At 33.3% G+C, this 24,268-nt stretch overlaps 1 protein-coding gene across 1 annotated transcript in view; it reads right to left on the bottom strand.

Moving 5' to 3' along the window:
• The window catches only part of LOC111414487 (uncharacterized), a 33,171-nt gene extending 12,409 nt beyond the window's left edge, over positions 1-20,762 (bottom strand). The window contains exons 1-5 of the mRNA XM_071200377.1: positions 20,403-20,762; positions 3,393-3,560; positions 2,714-3,037; positions 2,582-2,638; positions 2,406-2,468 (exon numbers count right to left, since the gene is read on the bottom strand). Of these exons, the coding sequence (XP_071056478.1) occupies positions 2,406-2,468; positions 2,582-2,638; positions 2,714-3,037; positions 3,393-3,560; positions 20,403-20,762 (972 nt within the window). The remainder of the gene's footprint in view (positions 1-2,405; positions 2,469-2,581; positions 2,639-2,713; positions 3,038-3,392; positions 3,561-20,402) is intronic.
• Between the last annotated feature and the right edge of the window lie 3,506 nt (positions 20,763-24,268).

Below are 24,268 nucleotides of genomic sequence, written 5' to 3'. Positions count from 1 at the left end.
ACCTGTCCATACTGCAAAACATTGGTAACAATGTTAGAAGAAAAAAAGCGTTTCGAAAAAGGTTGCCGATCAAAACTGTAACGCGAACTGTAAAACGATAACTGTCTTCTCCGGGCCGATCCTGGTTCTTTTATCCCCGAGTCCAGTAATATCCCCGGTGAAAGTTTCTGGGAATCCTTTGCTTGGACCAAAAAGATGCGCTGCCCAGATGGCCGGAGAGTTTTTTTTGAAAAGTTTCAATAGTTTTCTGGCGTTCAGTAAAAATTCGTTTCGCGGAACACAGTTTAAGAAACGCTGGATTAGAGCAACACTTTTGTCATCAAAATTGTAAACATTGCTATGTTTATTAATAAGAATTGGATGATGTACAGTATTGAATGCACGAGACAAGTCCAAAAACAATGACATACAGTATTCACGCCTTTCAAAGCTGTCAAGACAGATATTCATATATTAACTACCGCGACAGAGGTAGAATAGTAATAGGACGAAAATTAGCATTGTTGCTTTTATCACCGCCTTTAAATATTGGAATTGCATTAGTTATTTTTAATAAGTCAGAGAATACGCCAGATGAAAAGGAATGGTACACCAATCTGGTAACGGGCATCACATAGACCATAAATGTTTTTAGAGTTAATAGATTTTAAACTGCAAAGCAGATCACGAACTTTAATCGGCGTAACTTCAGAACACGAAAAGTACACTCCTTCTGGAGGCAGCGTATGACAAACGTCCATAGCACAAACAGTCGAACCTGAAAAACTTCGAACCACCTCGTCAGCAATGCCAATAGAAAAATTATTTAATTGATTAGGGTTTAAATGAGAAGTGTCATCATCCGTACAACTACCCCTAGTATTATTAATAAGATTCCACATTACTTTTGGTTTATTTTTGCACTGCTTAATAACTTCAATCGAAGCCTTATTTTTGCATCAGAAATCGCCTTTGTATATTGAATTCTAAGGTTATTTCTAGCATGAAGTAAGTCATCAGTTTTAAATTTTCTATAAAGCTTGCAAGAAGAGTTATACATTTCCCTTATGTGTTTCAAATCATTGTTAAACCAATTGAGGCCGTTATCACATAGTGAAAAAGACGTATGAAAAGCCCCCATAATGACATTAAGAAACATTCCATATGCATCATTCACGCTATTATTTTTACTTGAATTTTATTTCCAAATATATATTTTAAAAAGGCAAGGACAATGATTAATTTATCACGAATGGTACTTGCTACAAGGCTTATACAAAGAAGTGGGGCGGATTACACGTTTAGTGAATCTCTTTATTTTGCCATCAAACAACTTTCACAAAAGAGGTTCCAATCCGTTGGGAATTTCGTATGGCGTCATAAAAAATATACAACATTTGTAGTGTTATTTCTTGTAAGGTTTTTACAAGAAAATTTCTTGTAAGCCGTCTGTTTTTCAGTTTCTATTTTCTCAAAGTCTTGTACATTAGTATGAACTTTCGTTTAACACACCATTTCTTTTTTATTTTTGTAAATATGCACAAATTTGCAAAAACTTTCTTAACTTTTTAATGGCACAAGTTCGTTAAGCTTAACAAATTAAACATAAAAATACAATAATCATCAGTTCTATCTAATTGGGTCATATCCTAAACCGAATCTATCAATTTTCTGGTAAATTACTTTATGAATCATAACCGGTCAATGAATCGCTTTTAAAAAACACAACTTAAAGCCGGGTTATTATAAAATTATAATAACCCGGTTTTCTTTCATTTTAAAATTGCGTTTAAGGTTAAAAACTTAACAATTTCAAAGGAAACATTAGAAATCCTTATTCACATGAACTGCACGCACTTTCAAGGTTTTCAAGGTGCAATTAACAAAAAATAATGTGCGAAAATTAGTTAAATGAGTCAAATAGATTACGAAGTGGAATTAAAAAATTTATTTTTGTTACAACTTTCATTTCTTTTAAGAAAGTTTTTAAGAATGTTTTAAAAAATAATTTAAAGGACAGATTAATAATAAAAAAGATGAACTTTCTACATCGATCAACGTCACAAATTCATTTTAGGTTGCAACAAACATCGACTTAGTCATCAATGGGTTAATTTGCAACAGGTTAAAGATGCGATAATTTATGTTAATAACCCGTTATAATACGAAGTTGTGGTTATGATGTAAGTTAAGGTTTTCTCCTAACAGATCATATATCTGCGTGTGCATATTGTTCGTTCAGGTGTCCGAAAGGTTTTTGAAATTTTCTCTTTTGCACTTCCTATTCGACCTTCCTGGTTAAAATTTCCAACGAGGTTTACATAATAGTTTATTCACTTGAAAAAACTTTTACCTTTATTGAATTGGCAATTCAATTAAATTAATTTCTTTTTAATCTCTATATGGTTTGAAATAATTATACTTACGTCTAAAAAGCTTTGTAATGTTTCTGTAAGTCCGGAGAAGTCGTAAGTTCCGTCATCTTTAGGCTAGAAAGTAGAAGAAAAACAATCGATAATTGTTGGGGACAAAAAAGTTTAACACAAGGTTAATGGTTTTGTATAGTTTTCTTTTTTGTATTGATTAATTAAGCAATTCTTACCACACTTAATCCACCTATTAGGCCGACAATTGCGTCAACATCTACTCCACCTTCAGGCTAAAACACAAAAAAGTAATCAATTATAAAAATATTTAAAATCAAATATTTTTTTTTTTATATTTTTATACACACTGTACTTAATTGTCCCAAAAATGATTTAATTAATCCTTGAACAAAATCTGTTTCTTCACTTTCGTTGCTTTCCTCTTCTTCGCTTTCTTCATCATCTTCTTGTTCGGCGTTAGTTTCCGGTTCTTCATCAGAAATTTCTTCTCCATCATTACTATTATCTTCGTCAACTTCTTGTTTAGCAAATTTCGTTTGATTGGCGATAAATTCCTCAATTTGCTCAATTAGTTTCGTTATATTTGTTCCAGCTAAATCGTTTTTATTTATTCGAATATTAATTTTCGTTCGATTACTTTTCGGTTCCAAGTCCAATGTTGGTAATACATCCTGTACACATAAAACAATACCTCTATCTCTATCTCGATAAACGAACCTAATTATCAATAAGAAACGGGGTACTTTCAAACTAATGAATCACGTATTATGTTAATGTTGATACTGGGTTTAGTTTTTTTGTTTTAATTTTCTTGTTAACTTTCAAAATGTATGGTATAGGTAAAAGTGAAATGAACTAAAGCAGGGACACAAGGTAAATTAGCGGTTTCTATTGTTGTTAATTGACGTAATTGGATTTTATTGTCTGGATATAAAAATAATATTAATGTTTTTACGAATTCTTTGTTCTGTAATCACGTAATTTCACACGATTACTTTAATTACTTTATGTATTTTAATTACTCACGGGAAGATCTAAATCCGGAATTGGTTCGTTAAAAAAAGGATTTCCTGGGAAAATATTAACTTGTCGTTTTAAACTTGTCACTGTTGAATTGTCTAAATTGTCTATAGAATTTAAATCAGAATCGGAGATGTTTAATGTTTTAGTTAAATTCTCATGATTTAAATCATCCTAAAAATAAAAATTATCTACTTTTAAACCTACGAAGTTAGCGCTCAATTAGATAGGATTTTACCGGTATAATGTTTTGATTATAACAAGAAAATCGATTTTGATGAACAATATTTTATTCGTAAGCTTAATCCCGGGCCAATACGAAAGTGGAAATGCCCGATTCCAAATCACTTTTGATCTGCAGCAAACCAGAATTGCTTCAATCAATACCAATCTCACTCAGAGCACAAACTGACAGAGAAATAGCTGAAAATTGGCTAACTAAATCACTGGGCGTATATTGGGCACCTTTGACACACACTTTTCGATTTCAACTGAATGTGACCATCAATGAGAACCTTACGAAGCGTCACATTCTGTCAGACGTAGCTAAATTATTTGACCCTCCCGGTTGGCTAGTATCTGTCGTTATGAAAGCAATTCTCACTGAAGAGTTGTTTCTCCAAGAATTAGAGTGAGATCAAGCTGTACAAGACCAAGTCAAGCATTTATGGTTACAATTTCCAGAAGAATTAAAAGTGTTAGAAGAAATCAACCTACCACGGTGGATCAAAAGCAGAAAGGATCCAAAGTTGAACTCCATGGGTTCAGAAAAAGCGTATGGGGCAGTAATCTATGCAAGATGTCCTAACGAAAGCGGACAAATTACGTCGACCCTAGCTATAGCTAAGTCAAAAATAACACCTGGAAGAACAAAATCGACGTTACCAAGATTAGAACTTTGCGCGGCAGTATGACTTGCAAGATTATTTAGAAGAACTACCAGAACACTAAAATTAGATCAAGAAACTCCACTCTTCGCATGGTCAGATTCCACAATCACATTATCTTGGATAAAAGGAGATCCAACGAAGTGGAAGACGTTTAGACGTGGAATGGTCCATCATGACTGTTAAAAGAAGGATGTTGGCCACAACAAGAAGAGGTAGAGAACACCAATGAGGAGATTAAAATCCCAACAATTATCAGCAGGCAACAATTATTGCCTGCATGAAAGCATTTGAAATGCCGAAAGAGTACGAACGATTCTCTTCATTGACAAAAATGATTCGAGTACTTTCTTACTGTTGTCGATTCATAACAAACTGTTAGAACAAAGCGAAAGAATATGGACCGCTTACCGTTCAAGAGATGAATACGACCCTAAACGCAATTATTATCGAAATTCAGCACAGAGCGTTCGAAATGGAAACAAAAGATCTTCGAAAAATAACCAAGTGGACAAGAAAAGCAAGGTTTCGACACTTAATGCGTTCATAGATAAAGATAAACCTTCTTTATCTTCGTGTTGACCGAAGATTACAAAAATCACCTCTAGCCAACGATGAAAAACACCCAATAATTGTTTCTAAAACATTTCTCAAACGTTCATCTTAAATGTAACCCCTTCAACTCTACATGGAGGAAATTAAGCAACATTAGCTTATATTAGAAGAAAATATAGGATTATAAATGGAAAACGTGACGTTTGATACATTGCTCAGGTAGTAAAATGAATAATGGGAGAACTTCCTGCACCAAGAGTCTGCCCAGCTCTCCCATTCACTCATATTGGTGTAAATTATGTCGGCCCGATTCAAATTCGTACCACGAAAGGAATAGGGCACAAATCGTATCAACGGTACATCGCCATCTTTGTATGCCTGACAACATTGGCAATTCATTTGGAAGCAGTCAGTGATATGTACACTGAGATATTTCTGGCTGCTCTAAATAGATTTACTGCTCGACGTGGTTACTGTGAATACATGTACAGTAATAACGGAACAAATTTTGTTGGAGCCCGTAAATTGTTACAACCAGAGTAAATTGTTACAATTGCAACATTCAAGATCGGATCCAGGAAATTGAAGAACTCTCCACGCTTCTTTCTCTAATAGAAGCATCCTTAAATTACCGTCCATTAACACTTTTAAGTAACCACATGAATGATACAACAGTTTTGATTCCTGACCATTTTCTTATCGGTAGATCATTGTTATCCTACAATCATCCTTCTAACAAATATGAGCAAGATTTGTCTTCGAGGTGCAAGTAAATTCGAAAAATGAACAAAGACTTCTGGAAAGCGTAGTCCAGTGGCTACCTCAGTCGGTCACAACAGAGATACAAATGGAAAGTTCCACAAGATAATTTCAAGCCTGGTGATGTTGTTATTATCAAAGAAAATATCATCGATACCAATCGTTGGCAATTAGCACGAATAACAGAATCCATCCATCAGATGATGGCAATGTTAGAGTGGTCACGTTAAAAAATTCTGGCGGAAGAATCCTGAAAAGAGCGAAACACAGCTTAGTACCATTACCAATGGTCAAAGAAAAACAGGAAGAAGTCCAAGGTCAACAAAACAATAATAGACGAAGATATGTCGTAAGCGCGATTAGAGTTTTCAAATACTTATGTGATAACTTAAGAATGAGCAAAGAAGACAGAAGAGAGTTGTTGGAATGATTATTAACCAGTGTTTTCGGCGTCAACGACGAAGTATACCAAGATATCGAGGCGTTAGAAAAGAATCAGTAAACTCTGATAAAAGCATCAAATCATCAAACTAAATTCATGATGTTTGCAATTTCGTTTTTTAACGCCAGCGAAGCAAGAGTTTATGTCCAACTAGAGAAGTTTCCCGCAAAACTAAACCAAGGACTTTCTGCGTTAAACGAAATGAGCCGTTGGTTCACCAAAGTCGGTGTGAATCAATTGAACATCTATGTATTGAACTCAAATCACATAGCTATAAACATCATTTCGGAAATAAGTCAATTTTGCACCAAGGTGATGTATCTACACCTAGACCGAAGAGATCTGTATGACATTATGCCATTAGCTTACACACACAGAATAATTGTCGCAGCAACTTCAAAACTTCCGTCGAATATTCAAATCCCTCAAGCTCTTATCATAAAACTTAAAATGCCACAAGATGAGGAGTTTATTACGATATTTACTTATTTTCCCATGGCAGAAGTAATTGACTTCGAAATTATTAAAGTCAATACTATACCGCTCAAGATCACTAATGCAACATACTGGATACTAGAAGTTCCAAACGAAATCTTCGCTATTGATTACAACAATCAGTTATATTTTCAACTTAGCCACGAAGAATTTAATGAGTGCATAGTGGTAGAAGTTACTGAATACTTATGCGCTCCTACATTAGTAAAAAACATCGAAAATAATCCCAGTTGAGTCATCAATGAGATTTACAAACGTCAAGATAAGCCATGATTCAAGAATTCTATATTAATTCGCTTATTTGGAAAGAATTATACATGAAGAATACCTGGATTTTCATAACACCGAAACTAGAGAAAGTTGCTGTAACATGTTCTGGTACAGGAGAAGACTACTAATTTCGACTGGTGTACTCCAGATTTTTCAGGACTGCGTTATAAAAATGAAACAAATTATATTAACAGCCAAGAGTATTACCGTAATAGCCAGTTTCAATCACCCGATCGTACTTCCAAGGAACATCTCTGTAAAAAGACCATGGGTCATTACTAAACTATCTGGAGAAAAACTCATCAAAGCTGGAGATGAAGTTTCTCAGCTTATGGCCACAGAAGAATTAGTAGATGAGGAGTGTTGATCTGCACCCTTAAAACTCTATCAATCGTCATTATAATTGTCACCATATGGAGACTGTATCAATGGTGTAAGGTGAAGTGTCAAAGAAAACCAAAACCAAAAGAGACGTCCAACATTGAAGAAGGGATTCCTCTGCAAATGATCAATCCGGAACGCATACCGCGCGCAATTATGTGACATAAATTAATTACTTTTAAACACTATATTAATTGTTAAGTTAGAATTAAGATTTGTATATAAACCCCATCTTCGTAATACTCATTTCCTTCCTGGATTAAGTGTCTGGCCTGCCCGGAGTTTAATCCATTCCAAAATAAATATCTGGCTTGCCAGGAGTTTATTTTCTCCCAAACACATTTCAAATATTTGGCCTGCCCGGAGTTTGAACAAAATAATTAAAGATTTTGATTAAAACACAAAAAGGTAACAAATCAAACACATCTTCATTATTAATTGCTCAATTTTAGTCATTTTAGTCAAAATTCGCTAATTGACATTCAGTTGTTTAAAGAACTCAGTGAATGTACTGACTCTAGTCCATTATTACAAAAAATGAGCACGATGTTTATGTATTTGATTGTAAGAATAAAAATGTAAAATTCAATATCGTTAAGAATTAAGTTTCTAGAATCTAAGGCAAAAGTGGAAAATGCAATATCGTTAATACCAAAGTTTGCTACAATTTTTAAGCAAACTTTTTTTTTAATACATTCCAAATCCAGTACTCTACTAACAACAAAATATAAAAGCACGATTTCATTTAATTATCACCTTTTCGAATTTTTCTCGGTGTTTATTCATCTGAAAGCAAAAGTGTAAAAAAACCAATACCGTTGAGAATAAAATAGGTTATAATAACTTTTATTTATTCTAAAACATTCTGAATCCCGTGGTCTATCAACAACAAAATGTAAAACAACGATATCATCTAATTTTCACCTATTCGGCTTTTTTTCGATATTTATTCATCTGAGAGCAAAAGTGTAAAAGAAGAATTGTTAGGAATAAAGTTTGCTACGACTTTAATACTAAAACTTTTTTTCAAAAACGTTTCAAATCCCGTGTTCTATCAACGACAATATGAAAAACCACGATTTCATCTAACTTTCACCTATTCGACTTTTTCTCAAGATTTATGCATCTAAGTTTCATTTTATGCAAATTTGCTACGACTTTTATACTAAAATTATTTTTCGAAAACATTCCCAATCCCGTGCTCCACCAAAAACAAGATGTAAAACCACAATATATGCATTTGAGAGGAAAAGTGTAAAACAGGAATATTGTTAAGAATATGATTTGGTACAACTTTTATAGTAAACCTTTTTTTAATTAATTTCTTTTTATGTGGGCTGGATTTTGGGTCTTCGTACGTGTATAAACACGGTAACCACGATATAAACAATTCGGAGAGCTGTACTAGGTTAATGAGAAAGAATTGAGATCGGGCATTTTACGGTTTCGATAGAAGAAACTATGGCGAATCGAATGACGTAAAGATCTCAATAATCATCTACATCGATTAAGAGTTACCCCTAAATAAAGTAATTTTTGTGTTCTTTTCGTGTATTTGGGCAATGTTTTGAGGTTTTAGCGAAATTCGAAAGGGATCCCGAATCCCACATTTCCACTTTCGCAGTGGCCAAGAATTCAGCTTTCGAATGAGATACTGATTGTCAAACTCGGTGGAGAGGTTCTCTTGTTATAATTAAAATACTGTCATGTAAAATGGTATTTAATTGGGGACTAGAAAAATTGGAAGCTAATTTAATACCTGAACGATAACATTTTCCTTAATAGAGTTATCTTTATCCAAAATAGATGCACTGTAAACTATATTAATCAAAAACAAAAAGAAAAAACACCAAAAACTTAAATCACAATTGCTTAATCGGTACATTTTAACTTTTATTAGGTTTGAGTTGGTACTGACATCGATTTCCATTCTAACATCGTTTTTATACAAAAAATCAAAACGGATGTTTCGGCAATACAAATGTCGAATTTACTTTACCATTAGCGCTTCCCGTATGTCGCCAAACTAAAGCTTCCATAAAAACTTTAAGCTATCCGGCGAACAAGTTTTCGTTTGTGCCAATGCACGCATATCGATATAATTTCATGTCATTTACTCGGGTAAACACGGAAACGATTCTTTCGTTCTTGCAAAAATTAGTTTATTTTGAAATCATTGCTTATTGTAAAAAAAAATTGTGAAAATTATGAGTTTAAGAAAATTTAACTATAATTATTAATATGTATCATAACGCCTTCATTAACTAAGGTTGTAACGCACTAATTTGGTAATACTAATTTACATATCTTAATTAAATAATATTAGTTTATTTTTAATCAAAAAGATTTATAGAAGATTTATTAAAGTTAACAGAGTGTAGGAAGCCGTTATTGAGTTAAATAAACACAAAATTGATATATTACCGGAATTAATGAAAAAATGCAAGGGAAATATGTATCAGAACTAAATACAGCGAAAATTACATAAATCATAGGGCCTATAGGCTACTGTAGAAATGCTTGTACATGAATAATTTGATCGTGTACTATGACGTCCGTTACTCTTGAGTTTAATCAGGAAGAAATATAGTTGATTAGTATGCATATATTCACCAGAGATAAATAAACACAAGGAAGAACGACTATATTTCTTTGAAGAATTACCGTTTATAATCTTAGGATTTATATTGAGAGGTTTTAGTCCTAGAATTCGAAGTACTTCTAAGTAAAGGTTTAATGAAGACGTTATCCATGACAATGGAAAGATGTTAATAACTTTATGTACACAGAATTTGTAACCAGAATAGTTAACGTGAATGGAAGAAAAAGTGAAAAATGTGGTTCACTGAAGAAATTAATGTTATTGGCGATTGGCTAAAAACGATTTCAAACTTACTTTTTCCTAGATAACACCAAATTATTCCGCGCATGTTAGAATTAAGTATTTAAATCTAATGCTACTTTGATCTAATAATAAACTCACATCTTGGACTAAATTAGTGTCACCTAGGATTTGGGCTAAAATACTTTTAATAGTAAAATAAATATAGATCAACTTCTCACTCGCTTGTTTTATTTACTCGATAAAACTCGATAAAGAAAAAACTCACCAACAACAATGCTGTATTCGTTAAGGCAGATAAAGGAGCAAGAATTGTAATCCTCAATAAGGAGGAATACATCGACAAAACTTTAACATTTATGAGAAACAACAATTATAAAAAGCTTGAAAAGTCTCCGCTAAATACCAGTAAAGATGACGAAAGAAATTATCAAAAAATGTAATGAGGTTTTAATTCATTTTTCACCACATCTTAACATATCACCAAACAACATATATATCATACAAGAATGCATACATATGAATCCAAAAATCCCTAGATTATATTCATTACCTAAAGTACATAAACAAGGTATGCCAATATGTCCGATTACTGCATACATGAACTCTCCTACATCAAAAATTGCACAAGTTTTATTGAATATTTTTCAACAAATCGATTGTCAAACTTGAATATAGTATCAAAAATTCAAGGCAATTTATTGAAAAAACCTCTGATATCGATATAACAAATACAAAACTAATTTCTTTTGACGTTACCAACTTATATTCAAACGTTCCGATAGAATATACTTTGAACTTAATAGATACAATTTTTAGAAACTATTTTAAAAATGATAAAATTGTCTCCCAGCTTAATTTATTACTACAACATGTAGTCTCTCAAAATTATTGTTGTTTTAATGATGAATACTATGAGATATCCGAAGGACTACCAATGGGTATTCTTTTCCGGTATTCTATCTGATATTTTTCTAAATCATATCGAAGAACAATACATATTTTCACAAAAAAATCCATCTTAACATCACATTGTCAAATGGATAAGATATGTAGACGATATCTTTTGTATATGGGGCGATGACCAAGATCAATTGGATAATTTTCACATTTATCTGAATAATTTACATAAAAACCTAAAATTCACGCTAGAAATCGAAATTAATAAAAACATTAATTTTCTCGACCATTCCTCTGGAAATATAAAATACCTTCCATGATATCTACCACTGAATTTAATTTTATACAACAATTGGCCTTAGATAATGGATACCCCCTAAACTGATAGAGAGCCTGTTTAGTAAAATTAAAAAACAAAGGAACCCCTTTATATAAAACAAGAAAAAGAAACAATACACAAAGCTGTTCCATACAATTCCATTACTCATCAAGCTACGGAAATCTTTGCTAACTATAACCTAACGTTAGCTTTTAATAACAAAAACTCTAACTTAAAATCTTATCCAACCACCACCTAAAAACCAACAACAACATTTTACAACAAAGTGGCATTTACAAAGTCAATTGCACACAATGTCAATATTCATATATAGGACAAACGGGACGCCAACTAGAGATGCGCTTAAAAGAAAAAAGAAAACTCTAACATCTACAAGCACATTAACGAAACAAACCATACTATGGATTTCGAAGGTGTAAAATTAATCCACAAAAATATATCGGCACAGCAATCAAGAAAACACCAAACTACTCAACGACCAACTCGAATTTAAATATATGACTATATTTAAGTTAACATAAAAATTAATTTTATTTTAAATTTATAGAATTATGGGTTTAGATCCACACAAAAGTGCCATCTCGTAACATTCTCGTAACATCTGTAAAAACATGTCTTGTTTTTCGCTTTTCGTGTTTTCATGTATCGTCTGACACACCTTTTAATTGTACGTTTATAAGTTCGTGTATCTGTGTTGTTTTGTATTTTAGTTATTTTATTTACATATAAGGGTTATTATATTATAACACTAAACTCATAAAACCTTTATGACATTTCACGTTCTAAGAAGAAAAACAAATTTTTGAACTTGAGTGTAAGTATTTTATATAAAAAACAAAAAATTGTCAACAAGGAAACAAATTTGTAATTCTTTATAATCATATATTCGACTGATGATGGCCTTATAAGCCGAAACTAGTATCGAGTAAATAAAACAAGCGAGTGAGAAGTTGATCTATATTCATTATTAATTCAAATAATCTCTCAACATGAATTCCTACATTCAAAATAAAATGCTTTTATTCTTTTTAACAGATTGAGAGTTGCTTCGCCATTAGTGCCCAGGATTGATAAAGTTGGATTTTCCTCTAATGATAAGTATCGTAAGAAGTCTTCTTCTTTTTATAGTAGGACTCTGACGTTTTCAGAGACCTTTTCAATCTTCTTCAGAGTCTCAACAGTGATGCTGAAGTCCTGCTTTCGTATCACCTCTTCGCGGGACGTCCACGAGGTCCGGTCTGAGAGAGTTTTTATCTCAGTGGTTCTGAGAAGTCTTCTGTTTGTGATGTTATCCGTCCCTGTTCTTGTACTCATCTCCCTTACAAGTACGACAATATTCGGATGTAGGTGTCGTTTCTCTAGCATGCTCAATGCATCACTTAATCTCATTGCATCAAATGTATGATTAAGATCGACGGAACATTCACAAACTCTCTTAATATAAGAAAGATCTCTGTTGTAGTTCGCAGATCCCAGTGACAGTTACTTCTTCTTATAGCATTCTGGGCATCCATTTTTGGATAGAACTGAATAAGCCACTTCCCTTATAATTACTTGAGTTGATACTCTTTTACATTCGGTAATTATGTTCAACAGGATGTGTATTTCATCTACCATTGCGTCTCCACCATATTTAATTAGCTCGTTTATATAATCAGCTTACATCACATAATTCGTCTACTGAAAGATAATACTTTATATTTCTTTCATTCCATGAAATGTTATTTTTTTAACCTTCTTAACTGTAGTGATGTTCTGCTCACTATATTTTAAGCCCCTTCCACTTGAAATATGATTTGGAAATATTTGTCCTTGGTTAAAACAACATTGTAAAATATCGTTCTTTGACTTGGATGCAGGGCTGTAAACTTCCGCAGAAGCAATATTTATTTTGAAAAAGTAATTTTTAAGGTTTTAATTAACTAATCGTAGTATATAGTATTTTTGTAAAGGAAAAACACATCAAATTCTTTTCAAGCACACAAAACGTTGATGTTTTTTACATTTATAAATTTCAATATTTTAGATAGAGTTTTTATCTATAAAAATTCAAATCACTATTTTATCACCAACTGTGCAAATAACATTATTGTTATTACTGTTCCAAACTATTGAATAATATAATTTTTATGTACTATTTTCCTTCCCATTCTGACGATGTAGCGAGTAATCATTAGAAAAGTATATTTCTATTTTAGCATAAAATTTGCAATATTTTCTTCCTCGTTTGTAGTTTTTAAAATAAAATAGTTAACTGTTCCAACTTTAATTGTTTTAATTTGCTCTAAATAATTGTTGCTTTGTATTTAAATCTAATTTTATTTTCTATTTGGAAAGTAGTTTAAGTTATGTTTTTTTATTTATTCTAGAATTGTTTGTAGAATTCTAAAATTTACCGTTTGCACCTAGCATTAAAATACTAACAAATTTAGAAACTTCTAGAAAACTTATAAGTATTTCAAATATTCGAACAAGGTTATCATATCTAGGTATTCTTCCTGAATCCAGAAGTTCTTTTATCTCGGGTAGAGGGGTTCTCTTAGATTTTGTTTAATTTTAGAACCGATTTTGATGAACAATATCTCATTCGAAAGCTTAATCCTTAGCTAATATGAAAGTGGAAATGCTCGATTTGAAATCTTCTTTGAATTCCACTAAAATGCCAAAATATTATAAAAGTACACAAGAATAACACAAAAATTACATTCTTTAGGTAAATAATTTGTAAAAGATGTAGGTACTCGATTTTCAACATCTATACATCATTCGATTCGTCATACTTTCTTCTATCAAAATGACAAAATCCACTCGTTTTCAATTCTCTTCCATTAACCTTGGGTCTGGCTGAATGCGGATCTCGAAATGTCCGATTCGAAATATTTATGGATTTCGATTAAAACCCAACAAACTAACTTATCAAACACATCAATTGATTTATTGTTTGATGAACACGTCAATTTAAAGTGTGATCAACAATGAATGCGAAGGTGGAACTCCAGGTATTATTATGACACTTTTTGTTAAAACACATTCAGGAAGCATTATTTTACGATTACATCAAAGTCAAATTAATAAATTTTACATTTTTCAATATTTTATTCCTAAGAAACAAGATGTGGGGTTCCTTTCATACCCCCATTGGTAACGCGAAGGTTAAACGATTCAAGTGAGCGTACTAACTGAAAGTCTAGTCCCCAATGATAAAAAAAGAAAAATGTTGTGCACGATATTTATGCGTTTGAGAAGAAAGTGTAAAAAAGCAATATTGTTAGGCATAAACTTTACTACAACTTTTATATTAAACATTTTCTCGAAAACGTTCCAAGTCCCGTACTCTACCAACAACAAGATGTAAAACCACGATATCATCTAATTTTCCTTTTTTTTATATTTATATATCTAAGGGCAAAAGTGTAAAAGGGCAACATTGTTAAGTATAATGTTTGCTACAACTTTTTTACTAAAACTTTTTTCTAAAACGTTCGGAATTCTGTGCTCTGCCAACAACAAAATGTAAAACCATGATTTCATCTAATTTGCATATATTCGAGTTTTTCTCTATATTTATGCATCTGAGACCAAAAGTGTAAAAAAGCAATGTTGTTAAGAATTAAATTTGCTACAAGTATTGGCCAATTGGTCAAAAGTATTAAACTGTCGATTACGATATTGTTCGCCAATATTGGTTGACAGGTTCTCAGGATGGAACCCATAACAAGGCAGTAATGGGTATCTTGAATAGGCTGGACAAAAGGTAGTTCTTGTGTTTGATATACCTAATTACGATGTTATTATCAAGGTTTAAATGGAAAGTGTTTTGGCATAAATTACTTCTCTAACAACTTTGATGTTTTGAGTTTTAAATGCTAAGAATGTCGTTTGCCTTTAGATTAGTTTAAGTTAATATAACTGGTGGATGGTCAAACATTGTTTGTAGGACATATAATTTAGCGTAATTAGTAGTGGTGGAACGGATAGTGAAATTAATAAGGGAAATTAATAAGAAAGCTGATAAGATATGTCAACTTATTTGGATCCAAGATACAAAATGAACTTTTTTGATGCTGATTTAACTAACGAAGCAACTCTAAAAAGAGGATACTATCAAGGATCCTTCAGGAAATTAATTTTATAGCGAATTTTGAAGGTTATCGATGAAACATCGAAAATGTTATCAAGTTCATCGAAAATATTATCAGTTCAAATATTGTTTTCTCAAAAATTAAGTTATTTTTTAAAACGGGTTGGTTCATTGGAAAAAGGACACTCTTATTAACACTTTGGAAAATTTTCAAACTCATATTAAAAGAAATGGATTTTATACGAATTTTTACAACTTAATCGGCGAAAATTGCAAAATTCGAAAAAATTGTCGATCATTTCAAAAATTTATTTCTCAAGAACTGAAAGAGATTTTTCACAACGGTATTTTTCATTAAAAAGAGGATACTTTAATTAATAATTGGTAATATTTTCACAAGGGTCCTTCAAAAAATGAATTTTATAGCGAATTTTGAAAGTTATCGATGAAAATTGCAACATCGAAAATTTTATCAAAACTTCAAATATTGTTTTTTCAAAAACTAAAAGTTATTCTTCAAAACGGGTTCGTTCATTGGAAAGAGGACACTTTTATCAACACTTTGTGAAATTTTCATACTCATATTCCAAGAAATGGATTTTATACGAATTATTAAAATTTAATCGGCAGAAATTGCAAAATTTGAAAAAATTGTCGATTAATTCAAAAATGTATTTCTCAAGAACTAAAAATGATTTTTCAAAACGGCTTGTTGCATTAAAAAGAGAATACTTTAATTAATAATTGGTGATATTTCCACAAGGATCGTTCACGAAATTAATTTTATAGCGAATTTTGAAAGTTATCGATGAAAATTGCAACATCGAAAATTTTATCAGAACTTCAAATATTGTTTTCTCAAAAACTAAGAGTTATTTTTCAAAACGGGTTGGTTCATTGGAAAGACGACACTTTTATCAACACTTTGTGAAATTTTCAACTCATATTCCAAGAAATGGATTTTATACGAATTATTAAAATTTAATCGGCAGAAATTGCAAAATTCAAAAAAATTGTCGATTAATTCAAAAATGTATTTCTCAAGAACTAAAAATGATTTTTTAAAACAGCTTGTTGCATTAAAAAGAGGACACCTTAATTAATAATCGAAAGTGATAACAGCGAGTTCTGTTAGTAATGAATGTGATGATGAATTACAAGCGAAGATTGTTACAATGAGGTTGCTAATGACAAACCTGATATAAATAAAGTTGTATTCAATGAAAAAAGTCCTATTGGGGTTGAACTTGATGATTATCTGCAGTGTCCAACACCTAAAATAGATACTAATTCGTGTAAATGGTGGAGTACTAAGTAATAGGTTTTTTTGGTAACTATCCGGTATCCGGCTGGATTTAAAAAAATGGCGGGATAGGCCGGGTACCGAATAGTTGCCGGATTCGAGTGGTTCCACCACTAGTAATTAGTAACATTTTTTTGCATAAAAAGTTTTTTCCACCTTGATAAACTTCTAAGTTATGTCCAATTATTAACGTTATTAATGTTAGAAAAATATTCAATTCAGAAATTTTTGCTGTCTAACATAAGTATAATATAATATCTAATATAATATGTATTAAAAACATTTTCCAGGTTAAAATGGAACCTTTTTGGCATAAAACACCTTTTCTATAACTCTAATATTTACAGTTATAGCCAAATTTAATGGCAAAATTCATAAATTTTTACGTTATTTTGCCTTTAGATTAAGTTAGGTTAATAATAATGATCGATTGACAAAAAATGTTAACTGGAAATATTATTTACATATATTATTACGTCTCTATTAATTTTTGTTAGAATCAATTCTTAATATTAATTAAAGTTACCGTATTTAAATTAATATAATAGGTTAGAAATAATTAAAATTTTTCTTACGTTCTATAAAAGTAAAAGTGATTTCACCAACAAAATTCACTTTTACAATTTAAAGATTAATCCGTCTGCTATAAAAAAAGGCGAAAGTAAACTTTATTAAAAAAAGAATATCGTAGTTTCTATGATGACTGAAAATACGAGAATTTTCGAATCATTTCTCAACGAAAATTTATTAATATATAATCGAATAAATTACAAAATCCCGAGCAAATCCAATTGGTTGTAAGTTGTGTATTAAGTATTCTATTGGATATTTTTTACCCTTAGCTTATTCTAGATAGGCGCTCGCCTTGATAACGTAAAACTCCGCGGTCTCGAAATGAAAGTCTAATCATAATATCTGAGACAGAACGGTGCTCTAGAAGTTTTGCGCAACCTTAAAAGCACACCGAGGTGGTCAACAGTTTCTTGGCGACAATGACTAATACACAATAATAGTGGAAAAGTTTCAAAAAATCATGAATGTAGAAACGAATGTTGTGTATGTCATGTAATATTTAAGGTGTTAGTCAGAGACGAGTTTTCGTAATTATTTAATTTCTCGTTTAAAATGTAATTAATGTTTCTTTGTAATTCTGTATACAACAAACAATATTTATTGCAAATAACTAAGAAATTTAATTAGCGACCGTTATAAATCGAGTTAACCGGTTTTATTAACTTATTAGGATTTACCACACATCAACTTTTACTATTTATCATTACTTTTGTTTATTACTTTATTACTTCAACTATAATTTACAAACATATTTCAATTCTTTGTATAATCATTTTTAAATTTGACTTTTATGGTAACGAAATATTTCATAATGAGATGTTTTGGATGTGTTGCAAGGTTTTCTATAAAACTTTCATTGACATTTACAAAATTTAAATTCACGTTTTCTATTTTTAACATTTATTTCTATCAAAGAAATGTTCAGTGCAATTTATCGATCTCACTGATTCCAATCGACTTTAAAGCGAAAAAAGAAATTACGAAATTTATTAACTGAAAATACAAATAATTGATCGATTTTGGAGTCTGTTAGAAATTTTGATATGCGTTTAGTCTGTATTTTATGAAAGCAAAACTTTAACGATACATGTAATGTAAGGTTACGTGGTAGGCACATTTTTTGGAACCTATTCAATTGGTTCGGTTGAGTTGGTACTTCGCATCTAACCTGATAATCAGCGCACCAAACTGTTGTTTTGATTAGCAAGTGTATATGATTGCCGATTGTTGAATGAAAATTTTAGGGCATTATAATGATCTTATTTATTATTACGTTTCCAGCAGACACATGTATTTGTATGACGTCACAAGACATTCGTTTGGCACACTGCTCATTTTTTTGGTTGGCTTACCAAAGAGGCAGCAAACACGCCCTTCATTGGACCCCAACCTGGATGTGGACTACCAAAAAGCCACCTAAAACAAATAATCAACAACTGGGAGGCTTCAAAGATAGCCTTACGCTGGAAAGAACTTCCAGGTCACAGACAAGCGAAGAGTATGATAACTCCGTCGCAAAACAAAACCAAAGAGGTTTTATGCCTCAGCAAAGGGGATCTAAGAACGCTCTCAGGCTACCTAACCGGCCATGTGCCCTAAAATACCACCTCTTCCACATTGGACAAGCTGAGGATCAAACTTGTCGACTATGCAACGACGAGTCAGAAACTGCTGAACATATACTGTGCAATTGCGTCGCCAGAGGACGTCTAAGGCACAACGTCTTCGGTAAAACTCCCCTGTTACCTACCGACATAAAGGTTCAAGACCTCAGGACAATACTAAGGTTCATTAAGGACCTACATTTGCCCTAAACCTTTGGAGGGCTAAAGTTACAATAGATCTTATAGGTCGCGGTAACGAGAGGAGCCGCCCTCCTCAGCCCGGCAGCAATAATAATAATAATAATAAGGTCTTCTTATGTAATGCCCTGTTGGGTTGGGATTATTTTGAAAGTTTTTTTTTGTAAACATGGTTCATAAGAATATTAGGATTTGAAAAAAACCTAAATGTAAATGTGTTCGGACGACACTGCGTCTAATTTGTGTTATTAATGGCATCATTTTACCAATATCAATACAGTACAGAAGCATTTGCAACAGTTATGTCAATTATGTTTGTAATAATAGGATCCTAACACTACTTATGCAATAGCATTGATTTGTTTTGAATTGTATTTTCTCAGACATGGATCATCTAGTTAGATCTTTATGATCTGAAAACTATTAACACATTCATTTTCATTATTGGCATCAATTCTAATTAGTAATTTAAACAGCCGCGAGATGCCTTTTGAATTCAAAGTTAAGAATAATTTATTAAGACGGTTTGATCGAGCTGTTCCAGCAGCTGTAATGTTTTCATTAGTTTAAAACTATGAAATCAGTGAAAAACTACTAGTAACTAGTGAAGAAATTATCAAAGTAAATAACATGATGTATGTATGTACGTAGGAAAGCGGAGGGTATGCTACGCACACAGCACCTAGGCCCCAACGGGCCCCTTGTACATCCTCCTACACTGTCTCCGGCTACATCAACCAGCCTAAGGAATTTCCGAAGGCTTGGATACAGCTCAGAGGTGTGTTCCTGATGCCATCTGTGGTCGGCCATTCCTCTCCGAAGTCTCTCATTCTGAGGTCTTGCAGAGTGGGGCATTCACACAAGATGTGTCGGACCGTCTCCTCGCTCTCTTTACAGAGGCGACAGAGAGGACTAATAGCAAGCTTAAGGTTATAAAGATGCTTGTTTACAGTGACCCGTGACGAGTCCCGTTACAGTTCGTAGAGCGTTTCTACCAAGCCTTACGAAAGACAAGGCTGCCTCTGCTGAAGGATAATGTAATACTTCCTTAGACAGATGGCAACCCTTAACCCTATCCCACCAGTTCATGAACTTTTTGTGGGTAAAATCTTTAATTATCTCAATCTGAGTTGATAAGGACGGAGCGATTATCGGTTCAGGCGAACATGGCGCTCGCTTGGCAGCCCTTTTGGCAAGCCTATCAGCGTGCTTGTTACCTGAACAAGTCGAGTGTCCTTTTATCCATTGAAGTATGACACAGTTATGCACTGCGGCCTTCTTCAATGTCAGATGACAACCCATAACAAGTCTTGAGGTAATTGTTATTCTACTCAGGGCTAAAATAGCTTGTCTACTGTCAGTATAAATTGTAAAAGTCTTACCTACCAAGTTGGATCTGACAATAACGGCAGCGGCAAGTTGTATGGCGATTAACTCCGCCTGTATGACGGTGGTACTTATACCTAAAGGTTCAGATACGTGGAGTCGGAGATCGTACGAGAAGACTCCGGCTCCAGCTCCTTCCCGTCTCTTTGAACCATCAGTGTAGATTTTAAGGCTGTTTTTTACTTCTACTTCTGTGGAGCTTGGGTGGGTGAGATATTTCTTCGTAAAAATGTGTTGTAGGGGTGTAAAGTCCGTTACACACTCCAGATTTGGTGAGTAATCCACCATTTCATTCCAGAGATTGGCATTTTTACTATTTCTCTCACCCATTAGAATTCCTGCTGCTCGCAGTCGAGTCATGGTCACCAATGCCACCTCTTGGATGAACAAATGAAGTGGCGTTAGGTTTAACATGTTTTCCATGGCTGCAGTGGGGGTAGTCCGCAGCGCACCTGTAACATACAAACACGCAAGTCTCTGTACTTTATTAAGTGCAGTAGTGGATGTAGACTGTAGGGTCTTTGCCACCATACTACTGCACCATAAGTAAGCATAGGTCGGATTACAGCCGTGTAAATCCAGAGGGCAGTTCTGGGTGACAAACCCCATATCTTACCTATAGCCCTCCGGCATTGACCGAATGCAACGTACGCTTTTTTTACTCTATTATCTAGGTGGGCTCTCCATGTCATTTTATTGTCAAGTGTGATGCCCAGATATTTAACTTCTTTTGACAATACCAATGGAGTATCAGCAAGGGATGGCATTCTGGGATTGCCAACCTTCCTCATCCGTGTGAAAAGAATCAACTCTGTCTTCTTAGGATTCACAGAGAGTCTTTGTTCGTCACACCAAGTCTCTATCAGTTTGAGAGCTACTTGCATCCTGTCAAACAGCACGTTTATATACTTGCCTTTGACGAGAATGGTTAAATCATCTGCGTAACCAACTGTGATAAAGTTGGCTTCGGCGAGGCGGTTCAAGAGGCTATCCAGGGTGAGGTTCCACAAAAGTGGGGATAGTACACCCCCTTGTGGACAGCCTCGAGTAACTCCTCCTTGAAGACTGACATCGCCAGCCCTAAGCTTAGGGCTTAAATAACATGATTTTAAGGTTTCAAAAACTGCTATGTTGCTCAATTTATCAGTTGCACCTAGGCCTTGTAATTGGCAGTTACTTTAGTTATTTTATTTTTCTATCGATTCAACGACCAATTAGCTGTAAATATGACATTTATGTCGTATATCTGAATAGAAGAGACTCATTTGACATAAACTTGAAATAAATAAAAAACTAGATAAGACTCTGTGAGAAGCTGATACTCGCCAAGACAACTAAAGTTTGTATAGCATAGTGTGTTGTGATTAATTCTGGCAGTTTCTGACCTGCTCTTCTTCTCCATCAATTTCATGTTCTTCCTTCTCCAACAGTTTCTGAACCCAACATATTCCTTACGTAACTATCTGTCTCGTCCTTCTATCTTGCTCTCGGCCTTACCTGTCGGTTACGCCCCTTGCAATCTCCTGTTAAGCTTAAGATTGTTTCGGTATAGTTTCCTCCTTTATGCTAACCACATGTCTTGCCTAGTCTAATCTCTGGGTCTTGATATACTCTGGGTGCAACAGCTCCGTGTAATAGCTGTGCAGTTCTTAGTTTTATCTTGTTTCTGAGTGAAATCCTACAATTACTTTATAGGTACGGAACTTGCCTCTCTCGATATCCATTAAAAAATTTAAATTAGCTTTTCGAAACGATCTGATAACAAATAGATCTTGTTTGATACTGGCGTTGATCCTATATGATTCACATAGTATACATGACTCAATATTTCTGCATTATTTGCTGCCTGCTTCCACTATCTGTCCATTCACGATTTAAAATTATTTGATCAAGTAAGTTCATTTATTCTGCATTAATGTGATCCTGGAATTTTATCAGGTTCGGGTACTCTTTGTCCCGTTCATCTTTGTTGTTCATTTTGCTTTGAACTTGCTTAGTTCATCTTAGTTTTACAGTTTGTCTGTTGTGATGTTATCTTTTTTTTTACTTTTTCTTTTGAATTTCAGTCCTATGCTTTTGTTCAGTTCTCTTTTCCTTGCCATGGTCGAGTCTCTCTTATCTGTTTTCCTTGGTTTTGTTTGTGATAGTCTTCTTGCTTCGATGTTCGTATGGTTTGTCATTTTAATTGTTTGTTTGTTAGTTGCTTTTTGTATTATGTCCTCTAGAGCTTTTGTATTTGTTTCGATTCGTAGCTGTTATTAGACGTAGTGTGCTGTTTAGCTTTTGTTGTAATCTCTTCTTAGCTGGCATTATTATTGGTTTGTAGATTTTTATTTTGTTGTTTAGGTTTAGTTTACTTTTTTTGTTGATGGTAGGGTACAGTTTTGCTGTCATGGCCGCAAAATGCTTTATGTTTAATTTCTTGTGTAGTGTGATTCCTGGATATCAAACCTCTTTTTTCCATTCTATTTCATTGTTGTTGATTTTGACTTTTTCGAGAGTGGGGTTGCGGTCTTGTTTATGCACGAACATTACTACTCCTGTCTTGTCTTCGTTGAGTTTTATTTTCCATTTTTCCATATAACTTATTACTTGGTCTGTTGTTTGTTGGAGTTTTTTAACTATTGCTGAGTTCATCCTTCCTAAAGTAAAGATTCCTGTGTCGTCTGCGAATTGTACTATGGTGGTTTTGTCGGTTGTCGGTATGTCTGATATGTATATGTTGAAGAGCAGTGGTTTTAGTACTGAGCCCTGAGGGACCCCAGCGTTTATTTCCGTTTCTTCCGATATTGCGTTTTCCAGTTTGACTTGAAATTTCCTTTTGTTTAAGTGTGATTTTACTATTTTAATTAGTTTTGTTGGAAATTTTGCTACTCTTATTTTACATATTAGGCGAGGGTGCCAAACTTCGTCAAAGGCCTTTTTTATATCTAAAAAGATAGCGCCCGTGTGGTTGGATATGTTTGCTTTACTTATTATGTCATCGGTGATTCTGATAAGCTGCTGTTCTATTGAGTGCTCTTTTCTAAATCCGAATTGGTAATCGGGGATTATATTGTTTTCTTCTGCTACTTGTCTTGTTCTTTTGTCTAGGGTTCTTTCGACGTCTTTCCTTATTGATGCTAGCAGGCTGATTGGCCTGATTGCTTTCTTCCAGATTTTGGAAAAGTATTCCAGATTAATTATTGCGATTGCAATTTTTGTGATTTCTTCTGTTGGTTCGGTTGAAAGATGCTTTAGGGCTTCGTTTGTGACCACATCTGTTCCTGGGGTTTTCTTTTTTTTTTAGGCTTTTTATTATTTCTTTTATCTCGTCTGTAGTGACAGGTTCATTTTTGGTCTTCTTCGTCGTTCTTCTTTTATGTGGTTGTGAAATTCTTCCTATTTTTGGGGCGTTGCAGTGTGGTTTGGGCTGAATTCGCTTTTTAGCGATTTTGCGAATGCTACGGCTTTTTCTTTGTTTGTGGTTGCAATCCCGTTCGCTGTTTTGAGTGGTGGGATTTTTGGTTTGCTTCTTTTGCCCGTGATTATTCTGCATTAATGTCTATTTGGCATATAGATAACACTTTGCCCCAAAATTGTATTTTTGGGTTTATACTTTTCTGCTTAGTGTCATTTAATATTTCAACGGGAAATTCGCCTTCTATTTCCGTGTTTCTTGTTTCTAATATCTTAACTCTTTGCTGAACCTGTACGTATCCATTTAATCATTTCTTCGCTTTTTATGTTTCTGTTTTCCAAACAGTTGTTACCGACATGTAAATTTTCAGTAATTGGTGGTAAGTCTTAATAATTTGTGTTGTCATGCCGTTTTACTGTAAATGTATATCCTAAAGCATTCTTCCAATTACTTGTCTAACAGTATC

The sequence above is a fragment of the Onthophagus taurus genome, chromosome 11 (assembly GCF_036711975.1).
Source record: "Onthophagus taurus isolate NC chromosome 11, IU_Otau_3.0, whole genome shotgun sequence".
NCBI lineage: Eukaryota > Metazoa > Arthropoda > Insecta > Coleoptera > Scarabaeidae > Onthophagus > Onthophagus taurus.
This window is presented reverse-complemented; position numbering and strand designations above follow the sequence as displayed.